The sequence below is a fragment of the Rhododendron vialii genome, chromosome 6a (assembly GCF_030253575.1).
Source record: "Rhododendron vialii isolate Sample 1 chromosome 6a, ASM3025357v1".
In the NCBI taxonomy this organism is placed as follows: Eukaryota; Viridiplantae; Streptophyta; class Magnoliopsida; order Ericales; family Ericaceae; genus Rhododendron; species Rhododendron vialii.
Window position 1 is genome coordinate 29,690,262 of NC_080562.1, and position 21,099 is coordinate 29,711,360.

General features: G+C 39.6%; 2 protein-coding genes and 1 long non-coding RNA gene across 4 annotated transcripts; 1 reads left to right on the forward strand and 2 right to left on the reverse strand.

Annotated features, from left to right (window-relative positions):
* Window positions 1-591: 591 nt before the first annotated feature.
* On the reverse strand, window positions 592-6,263 carry LOC131329371 (uncharacterized). The gene is made up of 2 exons (XR_009200746.1): window positions 2,070-6,263; window positions 592-834 (listed from the first exon to the last, which is right to left on the reverse strand). It is a non-coding gene; the product is annotated as an uncharacterized LOC131329371 (long non-coding RNA).
* A 2,798-nt stretch (window positions 6,264-9,061) lies between these two features.
* On the forward strand, window positions 9,062-12,821 carry LOC131329067 (cyanidin 3-O-galactoside 2''-O-xylosyltransferase FGGT1-like). Of its 2 annotated transcripts, none has more exons than XM_058362129.1 (2): window positions 9,062-9,240; window positions 11,101-12,821. In XM_058362129.1, the coding sequence occupies exon 2, from the start codon at window positions 11,144-11,146 to the stop codon at window positions 12,515-12,517; it is 1,374 nt and encodes a 457-aa protein (XP_058218112.1). In that variant the 5' UTR covers window positions 9,062-9,240; window positions 11,101-11,143; the 3' UTR covers window positions 12,518-12,821. The 2 variants fall into 2 exon arrangements, with proteins under 2 accessions (XP_058218112.1, XP_058218113.1); XM_058362130.1 differs by having other exon boundaries at window positions 9,068-9,240; window positions 11,066-12,821.
* Window positions 12,822-13,443: 622 nt separating this feature from the next.
* On the reverse strand, window positions 13,444-19,956 carry LOC131329808 (proline-rich receptor-like protein kinase PERK2). The gene is made up of 2 exons (XM_058363182.1): window positions 19,281-19,956; window positions 13,444-13,903 (listed from the first exon to the last, which is right to left on the reverse strand). Coding segments are annotated over exons 1-2 (528 nt in total). The 5' UTR covers window positions 19,808-19,956; the 3' UTR covers window positions 13,444-13,902.
* Window positions 19,957-21,099: the final 1,143 nt, after the last annotated feature.

Here is a 21,099-nt window from a genome sequence, read left to right on the forward strand (position 1 = left end):
GTTGGAGTAGTATTCTTGTGATCAAATATAAACTCGGACATCTCGTTAAGGGATATAAAAATCATGGGTTATGGGATATAGAAAGGTTATTGATTTTTACACTTCTCTATTTTATTTTCACACACCTTTTCTTTTTTTTTTTTCTTCTCTCTCTGTGGTGAATTTACAAAATTAATACTGTAGTATTTTATTTGTATACTCCTTCATTTTTGGAGGGATAACATTGTAAATAAATTGTTAACATAAAGTGAGTTATGCTCGGCGAGTGAAATGAACACTTCTCCTGTTTTGGTAAAATGGCGAAAGCAATGCTTTGCCCGTAAAACTTCGGTTGAATTGCTTCACAGACGGGACTCTGGACCAAAAAGTATAATTGAAAGGTTAAAATTGATAACCATTGGAATTGGAGGGACGAAATAGAGACTTGAATCGAGTGAAACAAAAGATTGCTGCAATTTGCTCCAAGTTATTTTTGACAACTCCTGTGTCCGGACAATTTTAGTCAAGGTTTTAATACGGAAAGATTTAGGGGAGCCTATCATGTAACGCCCCGAAAATTCGAAGACATTAAAAATAATAATGAAAAGATTATTTCCACAAAAGAAATTCATAGATTTACTGCGTCACCATTTCAAAAGCAAATGTCATTATTTTACAACCGTTTCGAATAAATCAAAATATTACAATATCCAAATAAACTTAGAAGCTTCCAAAATAAAGTAGACTTAAATTAATCAGAGCGACTATGCGCACGGAAACCAAGGTTTTCAGCTTCTTCCTCGTTAGGATTTAACTCGATCGAATCGTACGACACTTCTGTTCCATCTTCGGTACCTGGCGTTCGAGTTACCAGGGCAACATAGTACCGTGAGCGATGACGCTCAATAGCCAAAACCCACCCGAACCCATAACTTACAAGCAGCAAGAAAATATAATTGAAGCGCATTGACATAACATAAAGAGAGAACAATTAATCATTTTATTACTATTCTTCAACCTAAGTGAAATCTCGGATCTTATCCACAGATCCGTTCCTACCCATAACCTCTGGCACAAACACTGGTGTGGTCCGACTCCCCTTTTCCAGATCCGGATGAAAGATACCTAAGTTATATACCCGATATCCCATCCGCGACCATAAGTTCGGATAAAACTTCACCGGCAACGCTCAAGCGCCGTCTAGCCCGGGTTGTGACGCAAGCACAATGCCACCCTTATGTCCCATCCCAGCATCCAAGAGCCGACCACCACCATGCCGTACCCAGGGTTTCGTAAACCAACAATTCACAAATTCACCACCAATCAATCTCCAAACAATATATCACCACGGGTTCCAATCCCGGAATCCAAATCTCAGCCTCTCACTTTATTAACTTTTCCATTAATCCTATTTTCACGTCTAATAAGTTAAGTCCGCACATCGCAACCGATCCCGGGAACTTATTTGTCCATTCTACCATCACAATAAAATATCACACGATTTAACATTTCAACTAAAAAAATAATATACTAACAGGCTAACAACACATAACCATGCGATAAAATTTATCATGCAATAAAACTAATCATACGATTAAAATTTATCATGTCATCGAGTTAATCATGCGATTAAACTAGAAATTTATTAACCATAGGACTTATGATGTTATTACTTATTCCTTATGGTGGTTTCAAAAGCTTTTCAACCATCAAGGAGCCAAAATGTGATTTTTCTAACTAAAGTTTCACATTACAGTAGCTGCCATATATTTTGGAAAAACAGAACAGTGGGTTTAATGGAGTTCGAACCAAGCCGTGGGTTTTTGTCCGGACTCGATCGGGACTTAAAATATTATTTCTTAGTATGCTAGGTAGATTTACAACTAACCATAAACCAGTGACTAAACTGTGTTTATACCAAAACCATTTCAATATTTTCAGTCACTGGAACAGTCGGCGAAGAAAAGAACAAAACAGGGGAGTTTCAGCCGGATTCCGACCGACGACATCGGGTTCGATTATTATCATATCAAGCTTTAAAATCATCATATAAACACGATATATACTTAGGGAGGTGAGTTCCGGACTACCTCTCGTCCGGCGAAAAAATTTTCGGAGAGATTCGGTGGCGGGTCGGAGCGGCGGTAGAACTCGGTTGGTGGTGACCCGGTTAATGGAGATGACGATGTACGGTAGTGATTGGAATGTACGGCGGCGGTCGGATTCCGGTGGTGAAGAGATGGACTACGGTGGTGATGCTCGGGGTGGTGATGGAGGTACACGGCTGGGGTTGGAGAATGGAGGAGTGGTGGCCGGCTGAAATTTCTCTCCCTCTCTATCTGCCGAAATGTGTATAGCCTGGGAACCAGAAAATGAAATGGAGAAGGCGGATATAAACTTGGGTTTAGTTTTGCACGGGGGCTAATACCCAATGGTTAAAAATGAGTTGTCAACACTAGAGGAAAATAGGGAGGGAAAAGGGGATTTGGTCTCTCCTCTCTCAGCCGAATATTTTGAAGGAAAAGGTGAGGGTTTGTTCCGGAACAACACACGCACACGCACACGCTACTAAAATTACTCGCTGGACACACGCACATTCAATCAATTACAGAATAAAATTTGGTGTGCCGGAATAAATAATTTTTTTTTTTTCGAACAAAAATATTATTTTTGTTTTGATAATAATTATTATTTATTAAAAAATACAGGTCTTTACAATCTATCCCCCTTAAAACAATTTCGTCCTCGAAATTAAGCCGTACCTTCGATTTGAAACAGTTGCAGATAGTTGGCTTTCCTCGTGTCCTCACATTCCCAAGTTTATTCTTCCCGTTCTCGGTGCCTCCATAAGACTCTGGCTAGTTTAATTGTTCGCCTTGAGTAACTTTTTCTGCACGATCAAGAATTTCCACCAATTGCTCTTCAAAAGTCGTACCCTCATTCAGTGTGACTTCCTCCCAGTTGAACAAGTAGGTAGGGATGGGCCATATATTTCCATAGCATGGAGGTGTGAAAAATGTTGTGAAACTTTGGCGATCTGCAACGGTAAAGCTAGGCGATAGGCTACTTTGCCAATTTGCTCCAAGATCTCGAACGGACCAATGTAGCGAGGCGATACTTTCCTTTCTTGCCAAATTGGATGATCCCACGGCGCGGTTTGAATAAAAAGTACGCTGAAAGTCCACGGTCTCATCCTCTTGTCGGCGTAGCTCTTTTATTGGCTTTGAGTGATCGGGAGTCGCCAACGTATCTCCTTCCTTAGTCTGTTCTTGAAAGTTTGGTTCTTGTCTCCTAGTCGATGGATGGTACTATACTCCAAAAGAAATGAAAAGATTGCAAGAATTTTCAAGAGATTTCAAGTACAAGTCAAATGTCCAAAGATCATAGAACCAAATAGAGGGCATGAATAGATCCCCCTCCACGAGTCGAGGTGCAAATAGTTTTGAGTGGGAGTCGGAACACGATGAGAATGAGGATCAAGTTAGCTGAAGTGAACTCAATGATTTGGAGGAAGAGTTTCATCATTGTAATAGTTCTGATTAAAGATTTAACATGCGGGTGAAACAAACAAGTACTTGGTCTACCAAACATTGCAATGGAATGAATTAACAAGGGTTCTCATAAGAAATATCAATCTATCGATAGGTTTTGAAGGATTACGAGGTCCAACGATGAAACCGAACTAGATATTTATTTTGCACCACATTGGCCAAATGCGTTTCCAAAACAAACATCTAACTCTAGTTATTTAAAAGAAAGGAAAATAAAGGGCACAAGTGAAGAGTAAACGATGACTTTCGAATCCAAAAAAATAGAAATAGTCACCAATAGAATGATGATTGGATCTTACTAGCTTAAGGCATGATACAAAGCTCCAGGAAAGTGAAGCATAACAATAATATGTTCGTCCAAGGATTTGACAACTCCAACATTGAAAATTGAACTACGCTTACGGAATTAGAGTTTTGTAAGGTCGGACACATGTCTTGTTGTGATATCAAAGGAATTGAAGGTTGTGGACGGCTAATAGTGAGCTGGAAAAAAAAAAAAAACAAGGATTGCTCTAAACATGCAATATTCAATGGATCAGAAAGGTTATACTCATAATTGAGTAAATTATTGACTTCAAATCAAATTAAGAAAGGTTGGAACAAAATAATGTTTAGGAGTACCCAACTCACAAAAGAAAATGTCACGAGAGTTAGGTGCTTGGATTAGACAGGGGGTTCAACGATTTGAGCTTTAGTTGAAGTTGCAGCTCTAACAATGGAGAGCCATAATGAAGGTGATAGCCAAGAGAGATTGGAGGTAGCGGACAGTTAGGATACAATCGATTGAATGAGAATGGAGACTTAGATGAATAATCGTCAATAGCTCGTCTATCCCCCTTAAAACAAAAATAGAACTTCATTGCAAGAGAATGGCTGCCGCTTTCTCAGATATTCACGACCTTGAGCTCTTCCTGGTCTGTTTGAACTATGATGGTGCCGTCGTTGAATTCAGTTTGCATAGTATATAGCTGGATGATGATTTCGAATCTCTGACAACATCATGTTTTTATTCGTCAATCTATCTACTTTCTCGAGGGGTGTATGACGCTGGAGGTTGGAGTGTCAAAATAGTCGATCTGGCAATCGCTTGTAGAAGTTGCATAACCTCCATGTTACTCGATATCTCATTGAACTTCGTGTTGCGTTGACCTCGAGATTGGTGTAAACATGTTGATACGTGGGCGGCATCGACAATAGTGTTTGTGTGAAGTTAGGGTTAGGGGTTTCTAATTATGACTGGCAAGGATTTTGAAATTGCAAAAATAAAACAACTTTTGAAAAGTTCCTCTTTTTTTTTAAACATAAATTGAACAAAAACTATTGAAAGTACCTATTCATAGAGTGCCACAAGGGCCAGACATGCATGCTTACTATAATTAGCCCTAACTGCTAGTCATATGAGCAAGACTTAAATTTTCTCACGGTACGTTCACACAATGTCCCTACCCTTTCCAACCTATCTCTGAACATAGTCTCGACGGGAAGGGAAAACCCTTTTTCGGCGGGTATTCAATCTTCTAGATAGCGTCTTCTTTGGTGTCAGTCTCTTCCTCCCAACATTGTCAAGGTCTATCGTCTCGCCTTCGAACTATCTACTCTATATCTACAATAGGAGCGAGTTCTTCTATCTCTTTCTTGAAGTCGTTGACTTCAGTACTTTAACGGAGTTGCTTCGGGCGACAAGACATGTTTATATGCTACTCTTATAATAATAAAAAAATATCGTACAGTAGCTAAGACAATAGGTAGATTAAGCGCATAACTACCCTGGAAAACTCTCTTGGAAAATGTTCTACCCAATCTACCCAAGGCCGAGGGTTTGAACCTAAAGCTCTGATACCATTTGTAACGCCCCGAAAATTCGAAGACATTAAAAATAATAATGAAAAGATTATTTCCACAAAAGAAATTCATAGATTTACTGCGTCACCATTTCAAAAGCAAATGTCATTATTTTACAACCGTTTCGAATAAATCAAAATATTACAATATCCAAATAAACTTAGAAGCTTCCAAAATAAAGTAGACTTAAATTAATCAGAGCGACTATGCGCACGGAAACCAAGGTTTTCAGCTTCTTCCTCGTTAGGATTTAACTCGATCGAATCGTACGACACTTCTGTTCCATCTTCGGTACCTGGCGTTCGAGTTACCAGGGCAACATAGTACCGTGAGCGATGACGCTCAATAGCCAAAACCCACCCGAACCCATAACTTACAAGCAGCAAGAAAATATAATTGAAGCGCATTGACATAACATAAAGAGAGAACAATTAATCATTTTATTACTATTCTTCAACCTAAGTGAAATCTCGGATCTTATCCACAGATCCGTTCCTACCCATAACCTCTGGCACAAACACTGGTGTGGTCCGACTCCCCTTTTCCAGATCCGGATGAAAGATACCTAAGTTATATACCCGATATCCCATCCGCGACCATAAGTTCGGATAAAACTTCACCGGCAACGCTCAAGCGCCGTCTAGCCCGGGTTGTGACGCAAGCACAATGCCACCCTTATGTCCCATCCCAGCATCCAAGAGCCGACCACCACCATGCCGTACCCAGGGTTTCGTAAACCAACAATTCACAAATTCACCACCAATCAATCTCCAAACAATATATCACCACGGGTTCCAATCCCGGAATCCAAATCTCAGCCTCTCACTTTATTAACTTTTCCATTAATCCTATTTTCACGTCTAATAAGTTAAGTCCGCACATCGCAACCGATCCCGGGAACTTATTTGTCCATTCTACCATCACAATAAAATATCACACGATTTAACATTTCAACTAAAAAAATAATATACTAACAGGCTAACAACACATAACCATGCGATAAAATTTATCATGCAATAAAACTAATCATACGATTAAAATTTATCATGTCATCGAGTTAATCATGCGATTAAACTAGAAATTTATTAACCATAGGACTTATGATGTTATTACTTATTCCTTATGGTGGTTTCAAAAGCTTTTCAACCATCAAGGAGCCAAAATGTGATTTTTCTAACTAAAGTTTCACATTACAGTAGCTGCCATATATTTTGGAAAAACAGAACAGTGGGTTTAATGGAGTTCGAACCAAGCCGTGGGTTTTTGTCCGGACTCGATCGGGACTTAAAATATTATTTCTTAGTATGCTAGGTAGATTTACAACTAACCATAAACCAGTGACTAAACTGTGTTTATACCAAAACCATTTCAATATTTTCAGTCACTGGAACAGTCGGCGAAGAAAAGAACAAAACAGGGGAGTTTCAGCCGGATTCCGACCGACGACATCGGGTTCGATTATTATCATATCAAGCTTTAAAATCATCATATAAACACGATATATACTTAGGGAGGTGAGTTCCGGACTACCTCTCGTCCGGCGAAAAAATTTTCGGAGAGATTCGGTGGCGGGTCGGAGCGGCGGTAGAACTCGGTTGGTGGTGACCCGGTTAATGGAGATGACGATGTACGGTAGTGATTGGAATGTACGGCGGCGGTCGGATTCCGGTGGTGAAGAGATGGACTACGGTGGTGATGCTCGGGGTGGTGATGGAGGTACACGGCTGGGGTTGGAGAATGGAGGAGTGGTGGCCGGCTGAAATTTCTCTCCCTCTCTATCTGCCGAAATGTGTATAGCCTGGGAACCAGAAAATGAAATGGAGAAGGCGGATATAAACTTGGGTTTAGTTTTGCACGGGGGCTAATACCCAATGGTTAAAAATGAGTTGTCAACACTAGAGGAAAATAGGGAGGGAAAAGGGGATTTGGTCTCTCCTCTCTCAGCCGAATATTTTGAAGGAAAAGGTGAGGGTTTGTTCCGGAACAACACACGCACACGCACACGCTACTAAAATTACTCGCTGGACACACGCACATTCAATCAATTACAGAATAAAATTTGGTGTGCCGGAATAAATAATTTTTTTTTTTTCGAACAAAAATATTATTTTTGTTTTGATAATAATTATTATTTATTAAAAAATACAGGTCTTTACATATCACATGCCCCGCGGATCCTTATGGGTCGGCCTCTACTTACGGAATTCTCTCTCTCTCTCTCTCTAAAAAAATCTGAGTAGGGCTGCTACTATAAACGAACCAAGCTAAATTTGAGTTTGAGCTCGTGTTTGTTCGTTAAAAACTTGTTCAAGCGTGTTTCCGTTAAGCTTGAGCCGATATCAAGTAGCCTGTATAAAAAAAATTCAGGCTACTTGATATCGGCTCGTGTTTGGCTTGATTAAAATTTGTTGAGATCAGTTCATCTCATAAACAATCTAAGCTCGAACAAATTTATGAAGCTCGTCAAGTTTTCAAATCAAACTTGATCAATTACTTGCTCGACTCGTTTGGCTCGTTTATCACCCCTAAACCTGAGTCCTCAAATGCAATGGATTTATGAAATGGAAGACAAAATCAAACAAAGAAACTTCATGGCTAATCCCCTGCCTAGCTTTACTAGTGGGGTGTACGTTCACCACGTCGCTTAAACGCATGGCTACGGTGGCTGCTCGAAATCAGTCTATGACCATCACATAATATATACAAACCAAAAGCAATATTGCGCTAGCGTTAAACACAATAATGTGGCCCGGAGAGTAAAGTCTTTATTAGAAAAACAAGATACACAACACATTTATCTTGAGATAAATAATTGGATTCTGATCCACGGTGCCAACCTATTTCTCAAGATAATTGTGTTCTGAAATCAGTGAAATTATTTATATGATTGATGTTTTCAAAGAGCTCTAAAATAAAAAATATTGATTATTAAAATGGAGTCCGAGATGGACCGACAAAGGGCCCAAATTGGACGTTCGAATTCCTAAAAAGGACTAGACATGTCTAGTTCCATAAAATTTAGACTTCGTTTGTCCTCAATTGTTAGTACTTTTGGGAGAATCATACTTTTTGAGGACAACCGCTAAATTAAATGGACTAAGATTAAATTTATGTTTTCACGAATTTCTAGACAGATCATTTTTCTTGTATTAAATAAAATATTATTTGATAAAAATAACTTAACTATTGCTATTAACATGTTGTAAAATAATATTGCGGAAACACACCCCTTAGCACCTCCATTGAGAATAACAATGGAGTGGTGCTATGTGCACTGACCAAAAACATACTGACGGTGTACCGACCGCCGCACCGGGCCCACTCCGGCCACCGGACGGCCGATCCGAGCCGTCCAAATTTTTTTTTAAAAAAAACAAGGGGGCTGATGCGAGAATCAACGGCATCCGATGTGTGTAGGTACTCGATCCAAACACTCCATTTTTTCGTATATATATGTACATGTGTTTGGATTGAGCACCTACACACATCGGATGCCGTTGATTCGCGCAAACAAATTTCCGGGGAAGTGTTTGGAAAAGTTTGTTTAAAATCTGAACAGTCCAAAATACTCTTAGACGGTCCAAATTCACCCTGTTGTAAACAAGTTGTTTACAGCGGCTCCGTGAATAAGTCGCTCCCATACTAGTCTATAATAATGTGTTAGAGGACTAGACTAGTACACGTTAACCGTTGAAAATGCACTTGCACTCATTAATGTTGTTGAACCTCCTCCTCGGCTTTTAGTACAAAACACTCCTTTACCGTCACACCGTCGAGATCAGCTCCCTCCGCCGCCGCCCCCCGACTGTGCTATGTTCTTTCCATGAGTCCTTGGTCGCGAGAATCGTTCCCTCTGTAACTCTGTTCGGTGAGTCTCCTTTTGAACTCACCCTTTTATGCTGTCTATATTTCACATTTGTTTAGTGTGGATCAATCTATGCAATGTTTTGTGCTTTAAATTTTTCCATATCAATGTGCTGCAAGCTGACATCCAAATCGATGACTTTAGATTTTTCAAGTGCACAAATTTGTTCTCTCAATGAGCTGCAAGCTATTTGTTGTTTTTCTGATCAACTTAGGGGTGATAAGCGAGTCAAACGAGTCAAGCAGGTAGCTGATCAAGCTTATTTTGACAACTTAGTGAGTATCAAAAATATGTTCAAGCTTAGCTTGTATATGAGCCGAGCCGAGCCGATCTCAAACGAGCTTTAATCAAGTCAAACACGAGCCAATCTCAAAGAGCTTGAATTTTTTATACATTAATCAGGAGAAAGAGTTGGGTAGTAGCTTGTTCAAGCTTGGTTTGAAATCTTAACGAGCTTCAAAAAAATGTTCAAGCTTGGTTTGATTATGTAACAAAACCAATCTTAAACAAGTTTTTAACGAACGAACACGAGTTCAGACTCGAGTAGCGTGGTTCGTTTAGCAGCCCTAGATCAACTAGCACAAGCTAAATGATCTCTTAACATCTTCAAGTTCATTTTCTTTTTGGATAACCAAATTTAGTGGGTATCACACTCTCTTTTTCCCTTTTTTCTTTTTATCTCTGTCTCTCCTCACATTATTATTAATGGACCTATCTAGGGACAGACTCAGGAATATAGCTTAGTGGAGGCACCTATTAATCATAATGGCGAAAATTTATTTATTTTAGTCAACCACAGCAAGATTGTACAAAATTAAGGCATGAATTACTAACTACAAAAGTTTATAATGCGTATTTTAAGTTAAATTAGGTAAAAATGAGCACAAAATCCTAAACAAAATTTTTAAAGTATATTTTAAATGAACATCAACAAGTTTTAGAATGATCGATTCGTTTTGTTAATGACTTTATTTTAAAATATTTCTCCCAGACGGTTAAAAATAAAGAAAAAAGAAGAAGCTCCAAATAGATAAACAACTCGTAATTAAGCAATAAATATAAATGCAACATATGATGAATTCAGGCATAAAACTAATTCTATATGTGTATTTTTTAGATATATGGAAGTATGTGTGTTTATATGTTAGTAGCATATTTTCAAAATTATGCTAATTTATGCAAAAATATAAAAAATATATTTTAATTTCGAGTGAGGGCACGCGTTTGAGTGGGGGCACGTGCCCACTTACATTTATTCTTAACTTTCTTTATCTCTCTACTAAAAATGAATTTTTGATTATGGACCATTGTATGTAGTGATTCTTTTAATTAACCAAATCATAAACAAATTAAATTCTCATGAGCCGTATGGGGTAAGGCTGCATCCATTCGATCATTTTCAACAGGGGCGGCTCCACATGGTGTTGTAAGCGAATCCCCTGGACTCCAAAAATACACTCTAAAATTTCATATTTTTTTACATATAATTTGATTTTTCTTTCATACTTTTTTACATTATCGGGAAAAAAAATTCAGTTAAATTTATGAGTATCTAGATAATATAATATAACTCAATAAAACAAAATAAATTAAGCACAATTCATTTTCAATCATAATAAAAAAATTCATTTTACATAGAATTTCGTATCCAAAAAATTCCTTCATGCTCTTGCTACCGCTGAACTAAGGCCCCGGATCCGCCGCTGATTTTCAGACCCCACAATGCGGGGTGCCTTTTTTTAGCCATGCGTTTTAGACCTTTCAACTGTTAAAACAATCTTTGCATGGAACTTTTGGTGTCTATGACTGATCATTTTTCTGTGGGCAGTTGATACATGAAACAATTGCTTTCTTTCATTCCAGGTTGTTGCAAAATATTTCTGCTTTCTTGGCTGCAGCTCTCGGCATGGTTACACCAACCTTTCACATAGCAATGTACCCTTGGTTTGCTCTTGGCCATCTCACCCCTTTCCTCCACCTCTCCAACAAACTAGCCAAGAAAGGCCACAAAATCTCATTCCTAATCCCCACCAAAACACAAAAAAAGCTACAACCCTTCAATCTCCACCCTGAACTCATCACCTTTGTCCCCATCGCTGTCCCACCCGTACCCGGTCTACCCCCTGGTGTAGAGACCACTGCAGACGTCGGCATGGCCTCGCATACCCTTCTCATGGAGGCCATGGACCGCACAGAGGACTACATTGAGCGTCTCCTCCGCGACCTGAAACCGGACTTCGTGCTCTTCGATTTCGCCTACTGGCTCCCGGGGGTGGCCCGTCGTTTAGGAATCAAGTCTGTTCACTACTGCATCATCAGTCCTGCAACGACAGGTTACTCGATGTCCCCAGCAAGGACACTCGATGGCAGGGAGGTAACGGAGGGAGACCTAATGTTGCCCCCACCTGACTACCCGGATTTGTCGATCAAGCTACTGCCCCATGAGGCACGAGCCTTCTACGGCATGAGGACTTGGAAGTACGGCGGAGATGTGCTTTTTTATGATCGTCTCCACGCCAGCTTTACCCAGTGTGATGCCCTGGGATTCAGGACATCTCGAGAGATCGAAGGGCCTTTTTGTGACTATCTGGGACACCATTTCGGGAAGCCCGTCCTGCTTTCGGGACCCGTTATTCCAGAGCCACCCACCTGCCCTTTAGACCATAAATTGGCTAAGTGGCTAGATCAGTTCAAATCCGGTTCGGTTATTTTCTGTGCATTTGGAAGTCAGTGCATCTTGGAAAAAGGCCAGTTTCAAGAGTTACTGTTGGGTCTAGAGCTTACTTATATGCCGTTTATGGCGGCTCTGAAGCCACCTATGGGAGCCGAGACTGTTGAAGAAGCATTGCCAGAGATGTTTGAGGAAAGAATTGGAAAAAGAGGGGTTGTGTATGGGGGTTGGGTTCAGCAGCAGCTAATTCTAGAACACCCATCAGTGGGCTGCTTCATTACCCATTGCGGGTCGGGTTCTTTATCGGAAGCATTGGTGAATAAGTGTCAGTTGGTGCTATTGCCTTATTTCGGGGATCAGATAATTAACGCGAGGATGATGAGTGTGAGTATGAAGGTGGGAGTGGAAGTCGAGAAAGGGGAACAAGACGGGTTGTTCACGAGGGAGAGCGTGTGTAAGGCAGTGAGGACGGTGATGGAAGAAGGCGACGAGGTTGGGAAAGAGGTTAGGGCTAACAAGGCTAAGTTGAGGGAGTTGTTGAAGAAAGATCTGGACTCGTCTTACATTGACAGTTTCAATGAGAAATTGAGAGACTTCTTGTTGAGATAGTTGGGGATTCTGATGCTTGTTTTGAGGATTATGTTTTCAACTGGGGATGTGTGGTGAACTCGTGTGTTAATTAGCTACCAAACCAAATTATACAAGTTTTGTTGTCTGCTTATCACATTTTGTTGGACTAATGGAAGGCCTGCACAAGTTCATGATCTGTATCTGCATGTTTTGTGAGAGATCTACTTAGACAAATCCATCGCACACGGTTTTGCGAAAATTGGTTACACATTTACCAATTTTGGGACAACTCATGATTTCGAAAAGCTTTGTAATTTGAATGGCCAAAGTTATCTCTCCAATATGTTGTCGTGCGTCTTGTGACATGAGAGAAGTGTTTGGTATCTATGAAAAACTGTTTACAGAAACTCAGAAATCATTTGTCTGGCAGCGTAGATTTTGCTGCACACCCGTAACTCACATAATTTGCAAATTGCGTGCATGTAGCAATTTTGCACTGAAATTTCTCCCGTCCTTCCAGCAGGCCCCTGAATCAGCTTAAAGAGGGGTAATCACTAGCAATAGAAAATGTACTGTTTGTTCACATAAAAATATCTAGCAGGGAAATCAGAATATGTACGGAAAAATGTAAATGACTTTCATACTCGGTCTGAGAGAAATAGGGAGGCTGCAATTTACTCCGAGAAGACTCGAGCCCGAATATCACGCGATGAAAATTGTCTTATGATCTTATCCACCAAACCATTCTAGGTCATGTGTTTGGTCCCATAGAACAACCAAATGCATTGTTTATGCTGCTCAAGTCAGTATGTCTCCTCACAAATTGTAGAGAACCATTGTCCGTGTGGACTACAAAAGATGCACCATTCCAAGTCCATATCAAACTGACAAAAATAACAGCACCAGTACCTTACCATGCTGATGTTTTCGGGAAAAATCATGCGGATTGCAGAACAGAGCTAGTGTTGCTGGAGAAGAGAAAATTATAATCTCACATAAAAGTTTGTTCGTCCCATTACAAACTGAAAGGTTAATAACCGACATATAATTCTTTGCGAAGATAGACAAAAGGGGCCACAACTGAATATAATAATTCCCTTTACAAAATGATGCACTAAGTAAACAGCACAGAATCAGATGAGAGTCCATGATACATCCCATTGGCACCTTCTTTGTGACTGATAAACACCCCAGCAACAAACTATATGAAAGGCTTTAATCCACAAGCCTCCTCTTCAAAAACAACACTTGAACAAATGTCTCAGCAGCGTCGGTCAGATTCTGATTTGCATGAGTTGAAAAATTGTGAAACTATTTCAAACTAATGGCAGTCGAGGACTGGAAGATGTAGCTGTCCATTCTGAGAAAGCACTTGCTTCAAAAAGAAGTAGTTGTCCAAGGAAGAAGCTCTACCTCGGAAGAAATCTGTTCATAGGCATTTGGTCATTGTGATTAGTAAAACAATATTCCAATCAAAAGGGTCATTCCAAGCTTCCAACATTACATTACCAAAAAATACAGTATTTCAATTAGAGACTACTATGCCTCAACTAATTGCTCTTACACACAAAAAATACAGTACTTCTGTAGACCTTGATCTAGTAGCCGGGGGAGCAATAGTTCCTGCTACCTTACAAGCATCACTACACAAACTAAAAAGGCAGGAAAAAGCACAAATAATAAGAGTACGAGATAGCAAGATTTGGTAGGCAGTAACTAAATATGGTCATTCAATTAGAGCAATTGAAGTTTTCTCCATCAATTGGAGACACAAGAAGTCTTTAAGTGTTGAATTCTTTGATCTTGGTGTAACAGGGTAATTCAAAACCAAATATCTCAAAGGATCTATCCATTGTGAATTGTAGCTGAGGTCCAGTTGGATGAAAAGCACAAGTAAGCAGGGAACATGGACTCTTAAGAAGAATTTTGGGTCCATCCCCACAGGTCACTAGAGACAATCAAGACTGGCAGAAATCTTCTGATATCGTTACGGCATATCCAAGAAGATGGGTCAAAACTCAAAAGCATAACAGTAAGCAGGGAGCATGGACCTCAAAAAAGAATTTTTACATTCACCCCCACTAAAGAAACTAAAATCCAAAGGGAAACACCAAAAGGAAGCGTCTTCCTCTATCAGTGGGATTCAAAATGTGCGGGTTCTATTAAATTTCAACAAAGTACATGGCCAAAAACAATTTGATTCTTATAAAATTCTAAACTGCGGCAAAATGCAGTGTCAGGGAGCAGAGCTAGTACGGTATGGATACGGACTATATCTCCAGCCTACTGCTCCGTACAGAGTAGGATTCAGGGATTTCAAACACTCTAATGGACTATTACAAGCTGAGTAGTCAAAGTAATTGCGTCTATCACTGAAGGCAGCCAGGAGTCACTCTTGCCACACAATCATGGATCAATTTAATCGTGTCGATGCAAAAAGGTGATTTTAGTGACTTTCCGACATCAGCAAATCTGCTCCAAAGACCCATGTTCAATCTGAAGCAGCCCAACCATTAAAATTCACAGCTTTGTGGAGATCTAAGGTGGTTCCGTCGAATTCATTCATTTAAGCTGTCGCAATTGAGGATTCACTGTTTGTGTAAAGATTTGTTCGGTCAATTACTTGGACAAAAAGATCCAGAATTGAGCTAGATTTGTCCAGAAAGTTAATTTTGTTCTTGATTTCAAGTATGTAACTTGTCAATTTGATGTTTTTGGTAAATTAATTTGTTTTCCCTTCGAATAGTAGAGTGATTAAAAAAAAATTAACTTAAACAAGTGGGTTTCCAAGGAGGATTGGGACTTCTTCTGCAATAACTAAAGCTCACGTCCCCTAGCTATTGAGTTTTTTTGTTGATCATTAGAGATGAATTCTCTACATTGGTTCTGTTTGTGGGTTTTCTTATTGCTCTATTCTCCTCCTCAAACGTTTCCCTTCATCATCATAGCTCCACAAAACTTAAAAGACTGAACCACCTCGAAGAGTAAAGATGTGGTTCATTATGAGGCTCCAAGATACTTGTAGAAATCCTTGATGGTTTTTATGTTCCCGTGAAACGCTAAAACACCAAACTGTTTAATGTGATGAAGGATAACCCAGCAACTAATCAAAAACCACAACCAACGCTGAGAGCATACCAAAACAAAAAATCATAAAGACTGCAAACTTCCCCATCAACAGACAACAATGCTCATAATCTTCATCCTACTATCATATAGACCACCCGACACCACACCATAAAGCTACTAACCTTTGGCAGTGCACTTATATCAGACAGAAGCCTTTCCATACTCACTTTCCTACATGATTGGGAGCTTAAGCTTGGATAAACATAAAACTATTGCCACGAAATAAAAGTGCATAATTTAAGAAGCGGCATACATAACAAAGCACCATGCCTCAAAGTGCATAAATAAATTGGGTACATGACTCGAAGAGAGATACAGCATTAGGGGAGGGGGGGCCACGTATGACTTGACTTATTTGGTTTAGAAGATTCAATCAAGTTAAGAAAATGGATGGTTTTCCCTATAAGTGCCAGAACTGGCTTGGCACTGGCCACTTTAGGCTATCTCATATGGAGAGCAAGGTATTGTCAACGGGGGAGTACCTACTTGGTGGTTGATTGGAGGTATACTATGGCTTAGACTTTGGTTGGCCTCTCCAAATAGCTTGGATTTTCAGGTGAAAAAGAAACACCAAGTCATTTTACATTATTTGGCAATCTAAAGAAGCCAAAAGATAGTCCAACAAAGAACAAAAAACTGAACTTTATACCTCCAATCATTTACCTTCCATACATGAAATGCCAAAATGCCAAAAAGATATCGCAAACAACTTGGCATTTTTAGCTTGGATGTCTTAAATAAAAAGCCAAAAAATCCAGCGATTTCAACTTCATTTGGCATGTCTAAAATCCAACTTCGGTTTGTTTTCATGTTTGGAATTAGTATTGAAGCTAAAACAACTAACTTATTGTCCGCTCTTGTCTGGACTATGTTTTGACTTTCTCAAAATAAAACGATGGAAATAAATAGACTTCATAAGCCAAAACCAACTCATTAAGAGATCCAAAAGAAGATGAAAAAAAATAAAACCAACAAGGCAACAACACACTCTTTAGTCTTCACAATCAAAACTCGCAGCAGCTAAACAGATAAAAACAATTTGCCTAGTGCAACTCCAGTTTGGGTCCTTGCCAATCCTCAAACCATAGGGGATACATACAACTCCATCTAAAGTGCGCCACTTGGCTAATATTAGTTTCAATGACCATTATTTCAAATATTATCCAACACCCTATGATGCATGGATACGGACACGAGGACACGGGAATTCTTAAAAAAATGGGGACACGGACATAGCGGGGGACATGCCACATGTATATTTATTTATATTTTTTTTCAATTTTTTTCCAAGTTTAAATGGCAAAATGTGGACAAAACAAAAAATCCATAGTAAACAAGACATCCATAAGTTCAATACAACCCTATTGAAAAATTACAGTTTGACACCCAAAATTTTAGAAAAAGTTTGACCCCCAAATTTTTTTAAAATTACATCTTGACCCTGCTGTGTCCCCATCGGTGCCCCCCGTGTCCCCAGTTGTGTCCCTCCCAAAAATTTAAATTAAATTATGGGACACGCCACGTGGCATGTCCCATACGTGTCCCCGTGTCCGACACTGCAATACTTTGACCTCTAGAGGTGTCGGGGCTTCATAGCCCACACCAGTCTCAGACCTAAACAAAGGCAACTACACTTGTGCAGCCACTGAAACATACACGGTGTTAACAATGTTCAATACTTAGTAGGCTGAATCCAACAAAGAATAAATAAACAGCCCGAACTCAACAAGCTGAATCGCAAACCTTTGTTGCCGAAGAGCTTTTTCAACTGCATTCCCATAGGCTCTATGTCAGAGTTTTTCGTATACAGGGACTCTCACAAATCTTTCCAAATCTCTTATGGTTCAACTTGTTCGCACCTTCTGTTTTATTTTTCTTCTTTTTCTTGCAATATATATCCTGTGTCGGGTTTATTCTATTGTTTCTCCAAAATGAATTGGATGACATCATCTTCATCGCTGGAAAGTTGGGCAAAAAGGTGACGCCATTAAAAGTTTTTGGTGGCTTCAAGAAGTGTTATCTAACACTGGAATTGTTTAGGATGACATTAGGATGTATAAACTTTTTAAAACATCATCGTTGAATCTAAAACTTTCCAAGTGTCACGACTTTAGACAGGATTGGAGGATTCTCCAATCCTTTGAGAATTGGAGTTGCACATCTCCCAACTTTTTTGACATTAAATTTCCTTAACAAGGAACACGATCGCAACTTCCCTTTTTTCACCATCATTCCCATAAACTCCACAAGAGAATACCACAAACATAATCTCGTCATTTTTTAGAAGACAAGGCGGCTTCAACTAGAACAACAATTTTGGCTACCAAAAGCATTAGTTTGAGAAGAAAGAATCAGAAATAAAAACCACGCAAATCCTTTTAAGTGTATGTAAGCATTTCGCATTGAATTTAGGCCCCATTCCGCTAAGGTTCTTATCATTTAAGTACTTATTTTCCGCTTTACGAGACAGGTAAGTGCTTATTTTTTTGGAATTAAAGGTAATGTATTGTGAGAGAATGACCTGTCTCGTAAAGTGGGAAATAACTACTTAAAAAATAAGAACCTTAGCGGAACGGGGCACATGCAATGCAAAATGTTTTTAACTAACGTGCATAATTACTCACATCCTCAAAAAACCAATCTTGAGTAAAGACCATACATTTATAGGCAACTAGCGTGCAGAATTATCTGCGTGACTGCATCCTATGAGATCATCTTTCTATTTGTAAACTATCAAGCTCCCACAACTTTAGGCAAGACCTCCGGGATAATCATTAAACTCTCCAAGAAGCTACTTATTCTAGAATTACTCACATCCTCAAAAAACCACTTCTCCCTCTTCCTTAGGATGTACGAATAAAGTGGGGCACTACATTACCATGCTTCCCACCGGTACTACTCAAAGTTTCCAACAATTTCGCTCATTACCCAATAAACGCTGTTATCTGCCACAGAGAAACAGAGCTATGGCTTCGCTAGCAATTCCCGTTCCATGATAAGTTGATGAGGACCAGCCTCGTCAGTAATGTAGTTTGCATGCAACCACCCCTTCTTTTCTTTTCTTATCAGCTATGTCCAACCACCTTAGCGACAATAGATGAAAATCCACGTACAAGAAACCAACTCTCTAGTCCTATTTCCCTACCTTTACACAACATGCTACGCTACACAAAAGTTTTCAAGGGAACTGGATTCCATCATTTCATTATATAAACAGCACAACGGTACCAAATTACATGACTTTTCATATGGATACACACCTTTTGCCAAAAGAAGAAAAAAACATAACCACAAATTAGTGATTGGTCGGTCTAAACTGAATAAGAAATACAGAAATGAAGTAGTAAAAAGTTAAACGATACGCAATTCGCTGGAGTGTTTATAGAAACAAACAGAATGGTCAATCACCTATTTTCCATATATACTGTCCGTTCTGTTACTTTTTTTTAGCAAACCAAACATCCAGTTGAGCATATTCTAAGAGATGACAACTTCATTCTAGGGAACCAAACAAGGCCAAAAAATGCGAGTAACCTATAAATTTGGGGCCACCTTATTGACCAATAATGAAATGAAAATGTAACGACGATCGTAATTTAAGAAGCTTCGACAATTAGTGGAACTATAAAAAAACCCAAAAAACCATAAATTTAGAAGTTTTCAAAAACCATACCATCGTCCACTGGAACTCGGCCGAGTCCCACTCGAACCAGGCCGATTCATCTCCACCGGATTCTCCCTGGATCGGGCTCCCTGCTGCGGACCGGGCTTCTCCTCCCGGCCCGCGAACCCCGGCCGGAGATGGGGCGGGACGAACCGCCCCGACTTGGGCGACGGAGAAGGAGACGGCGAGTACTCCCTGTCCGGCTTCGGCAGAGTCAGAGGGGAGGGAATCAGGGTCGGACCCGATCCGGTTCGGCCCAGCGGGCGGAGAGATATCGGATCGGGAGTCGTCGGTGATTGCTGTAGCTGTGGTTGCGGTGGCGTGGAAGGAGGGGAGGGTTGGGGGACGGGTTTGGGAGCGGGCCGGGTCAGGACGAGCATGTTGCCATGGATACGAGAGTTGGAGAGGATTTTCTTGGTGGTGGGAGTGGTGAGGGGTGAGGCGGAGGAGGAGGAGGAAGGGTGGTGTTTCTTCTGGTGGATGTCGTTGAAGTTGAGGGAGGCGTACTTGTTGTTGGTCGACTTACTACTTGCCATCAACCGTAGTAGGAGGAGAGAGAGAGAGACGATACGATTTGGCGTATGGGAGCGGGAGTTCTAGCGGTGAGACGATTCGATGAGAGAGAGAGAGAGAGAGAGTCTCCGTAGTGATGATGGCCGACTGTGAGGAATAGACCATTTCCATCTGGATTTCCGAGCGTGCTCGGTTTTTGTGGGGCTAAATTACAGTGATTTGGCCTGAGGTTTATTGTCAGTACACAAGATTCTCCTCAACGTTTTAAAAATTACAAGAGTTCAATTCTTTTTCGTATTTGTTATTTTTGTGTAAATTTTTTGTGAATTATTAATTCACTTCAACGAGAGAAATTGAAATAAATTAAAAAAATTACTATGATTCAAAATTACTACAATAATAATTTTTACTTTTCGATTTCTTTTGTCGAGAGAGACAATAATATACGAATTCTGACACAAAAATAATAAATGAGATTTTTTCTTGAATAAAATGAATTTTTTTTTTCTTTTTTCTTTTTGCCAAACTAGGCCTAATAGAACAAATGACGATGAAATCTGATCATGGGTAATACTGTAGGTATTCCTATGCTAACTTTTACGATTTTTTTGTTTATTTTTTTATACTGTATCACATGCCATCTAAGTGTTACTTATTTTTTAAGGAAAAAAAAAAAACCAATGCAAACTCGCAGCCAAAAATTTCTCCCAGGAGTCCCAATAAGGCCTTGGGGAAGGGGCATATCTCTCTTAAGTCCCGTTCTAGAACACTTTCTTAAAAAATAGAGACATTTTTAAAATGACATCTGAATTTTGCACCAAATGTCACAGAGACACCTGAATTTAAGTTTATTTCAATTAAATACCTGTACTAACAAAATTTTCAAATTTAGACACCTGAACTTAAGTTTATTTCAATTAAACACCTGTATTAACAAAATCCCTAAATTTAGACCCCGCCGTTATATTTCGTCCCAAAAATTGCTGACATGGCATCTCCAACCAGTTTAAGTTACCCCATTGCACATGTTTCCAATAAGAGACGATGCACCCAAGCGAAACCCATAGGCAAACTTCATCGTCCCCTATTGGAAACAGTACAATGGGGCAACTTAAACAGGTTGGAGATGCCATATCAGTAATTTTTGGGAAGAAATATAACGGCGGAGGTCTAAATTTGGGGATTTTGTTAGTACAGGTGTTTAATTAAAATAAACTTAAGTTCAAGTGTCTAAATTTGGAAATTTTGTTAGTATAGGTGTTTAATTGAAATAAACTTAAGTTCATGTATCTCTATGATATTTAGTGCAAAGTTC

What these genes read in the sequence shown, in the direction of transcription:
- LOC131329067 (XM_058362129.1), top strand. Translation starts at nt 11,144, where the DNA reads ATGGTTACACCAACCTTTCACATAGCAATGTACCCTTGGTTTGCTCTT.
- LOC131329808 (XM_058363182.1), bottom strand. Translation starts at nt 19,807, where the DNA reads ATGGCAAGTAGTAAGTCGACCAACAACAAGTACGCCTCCCTCAACTTC.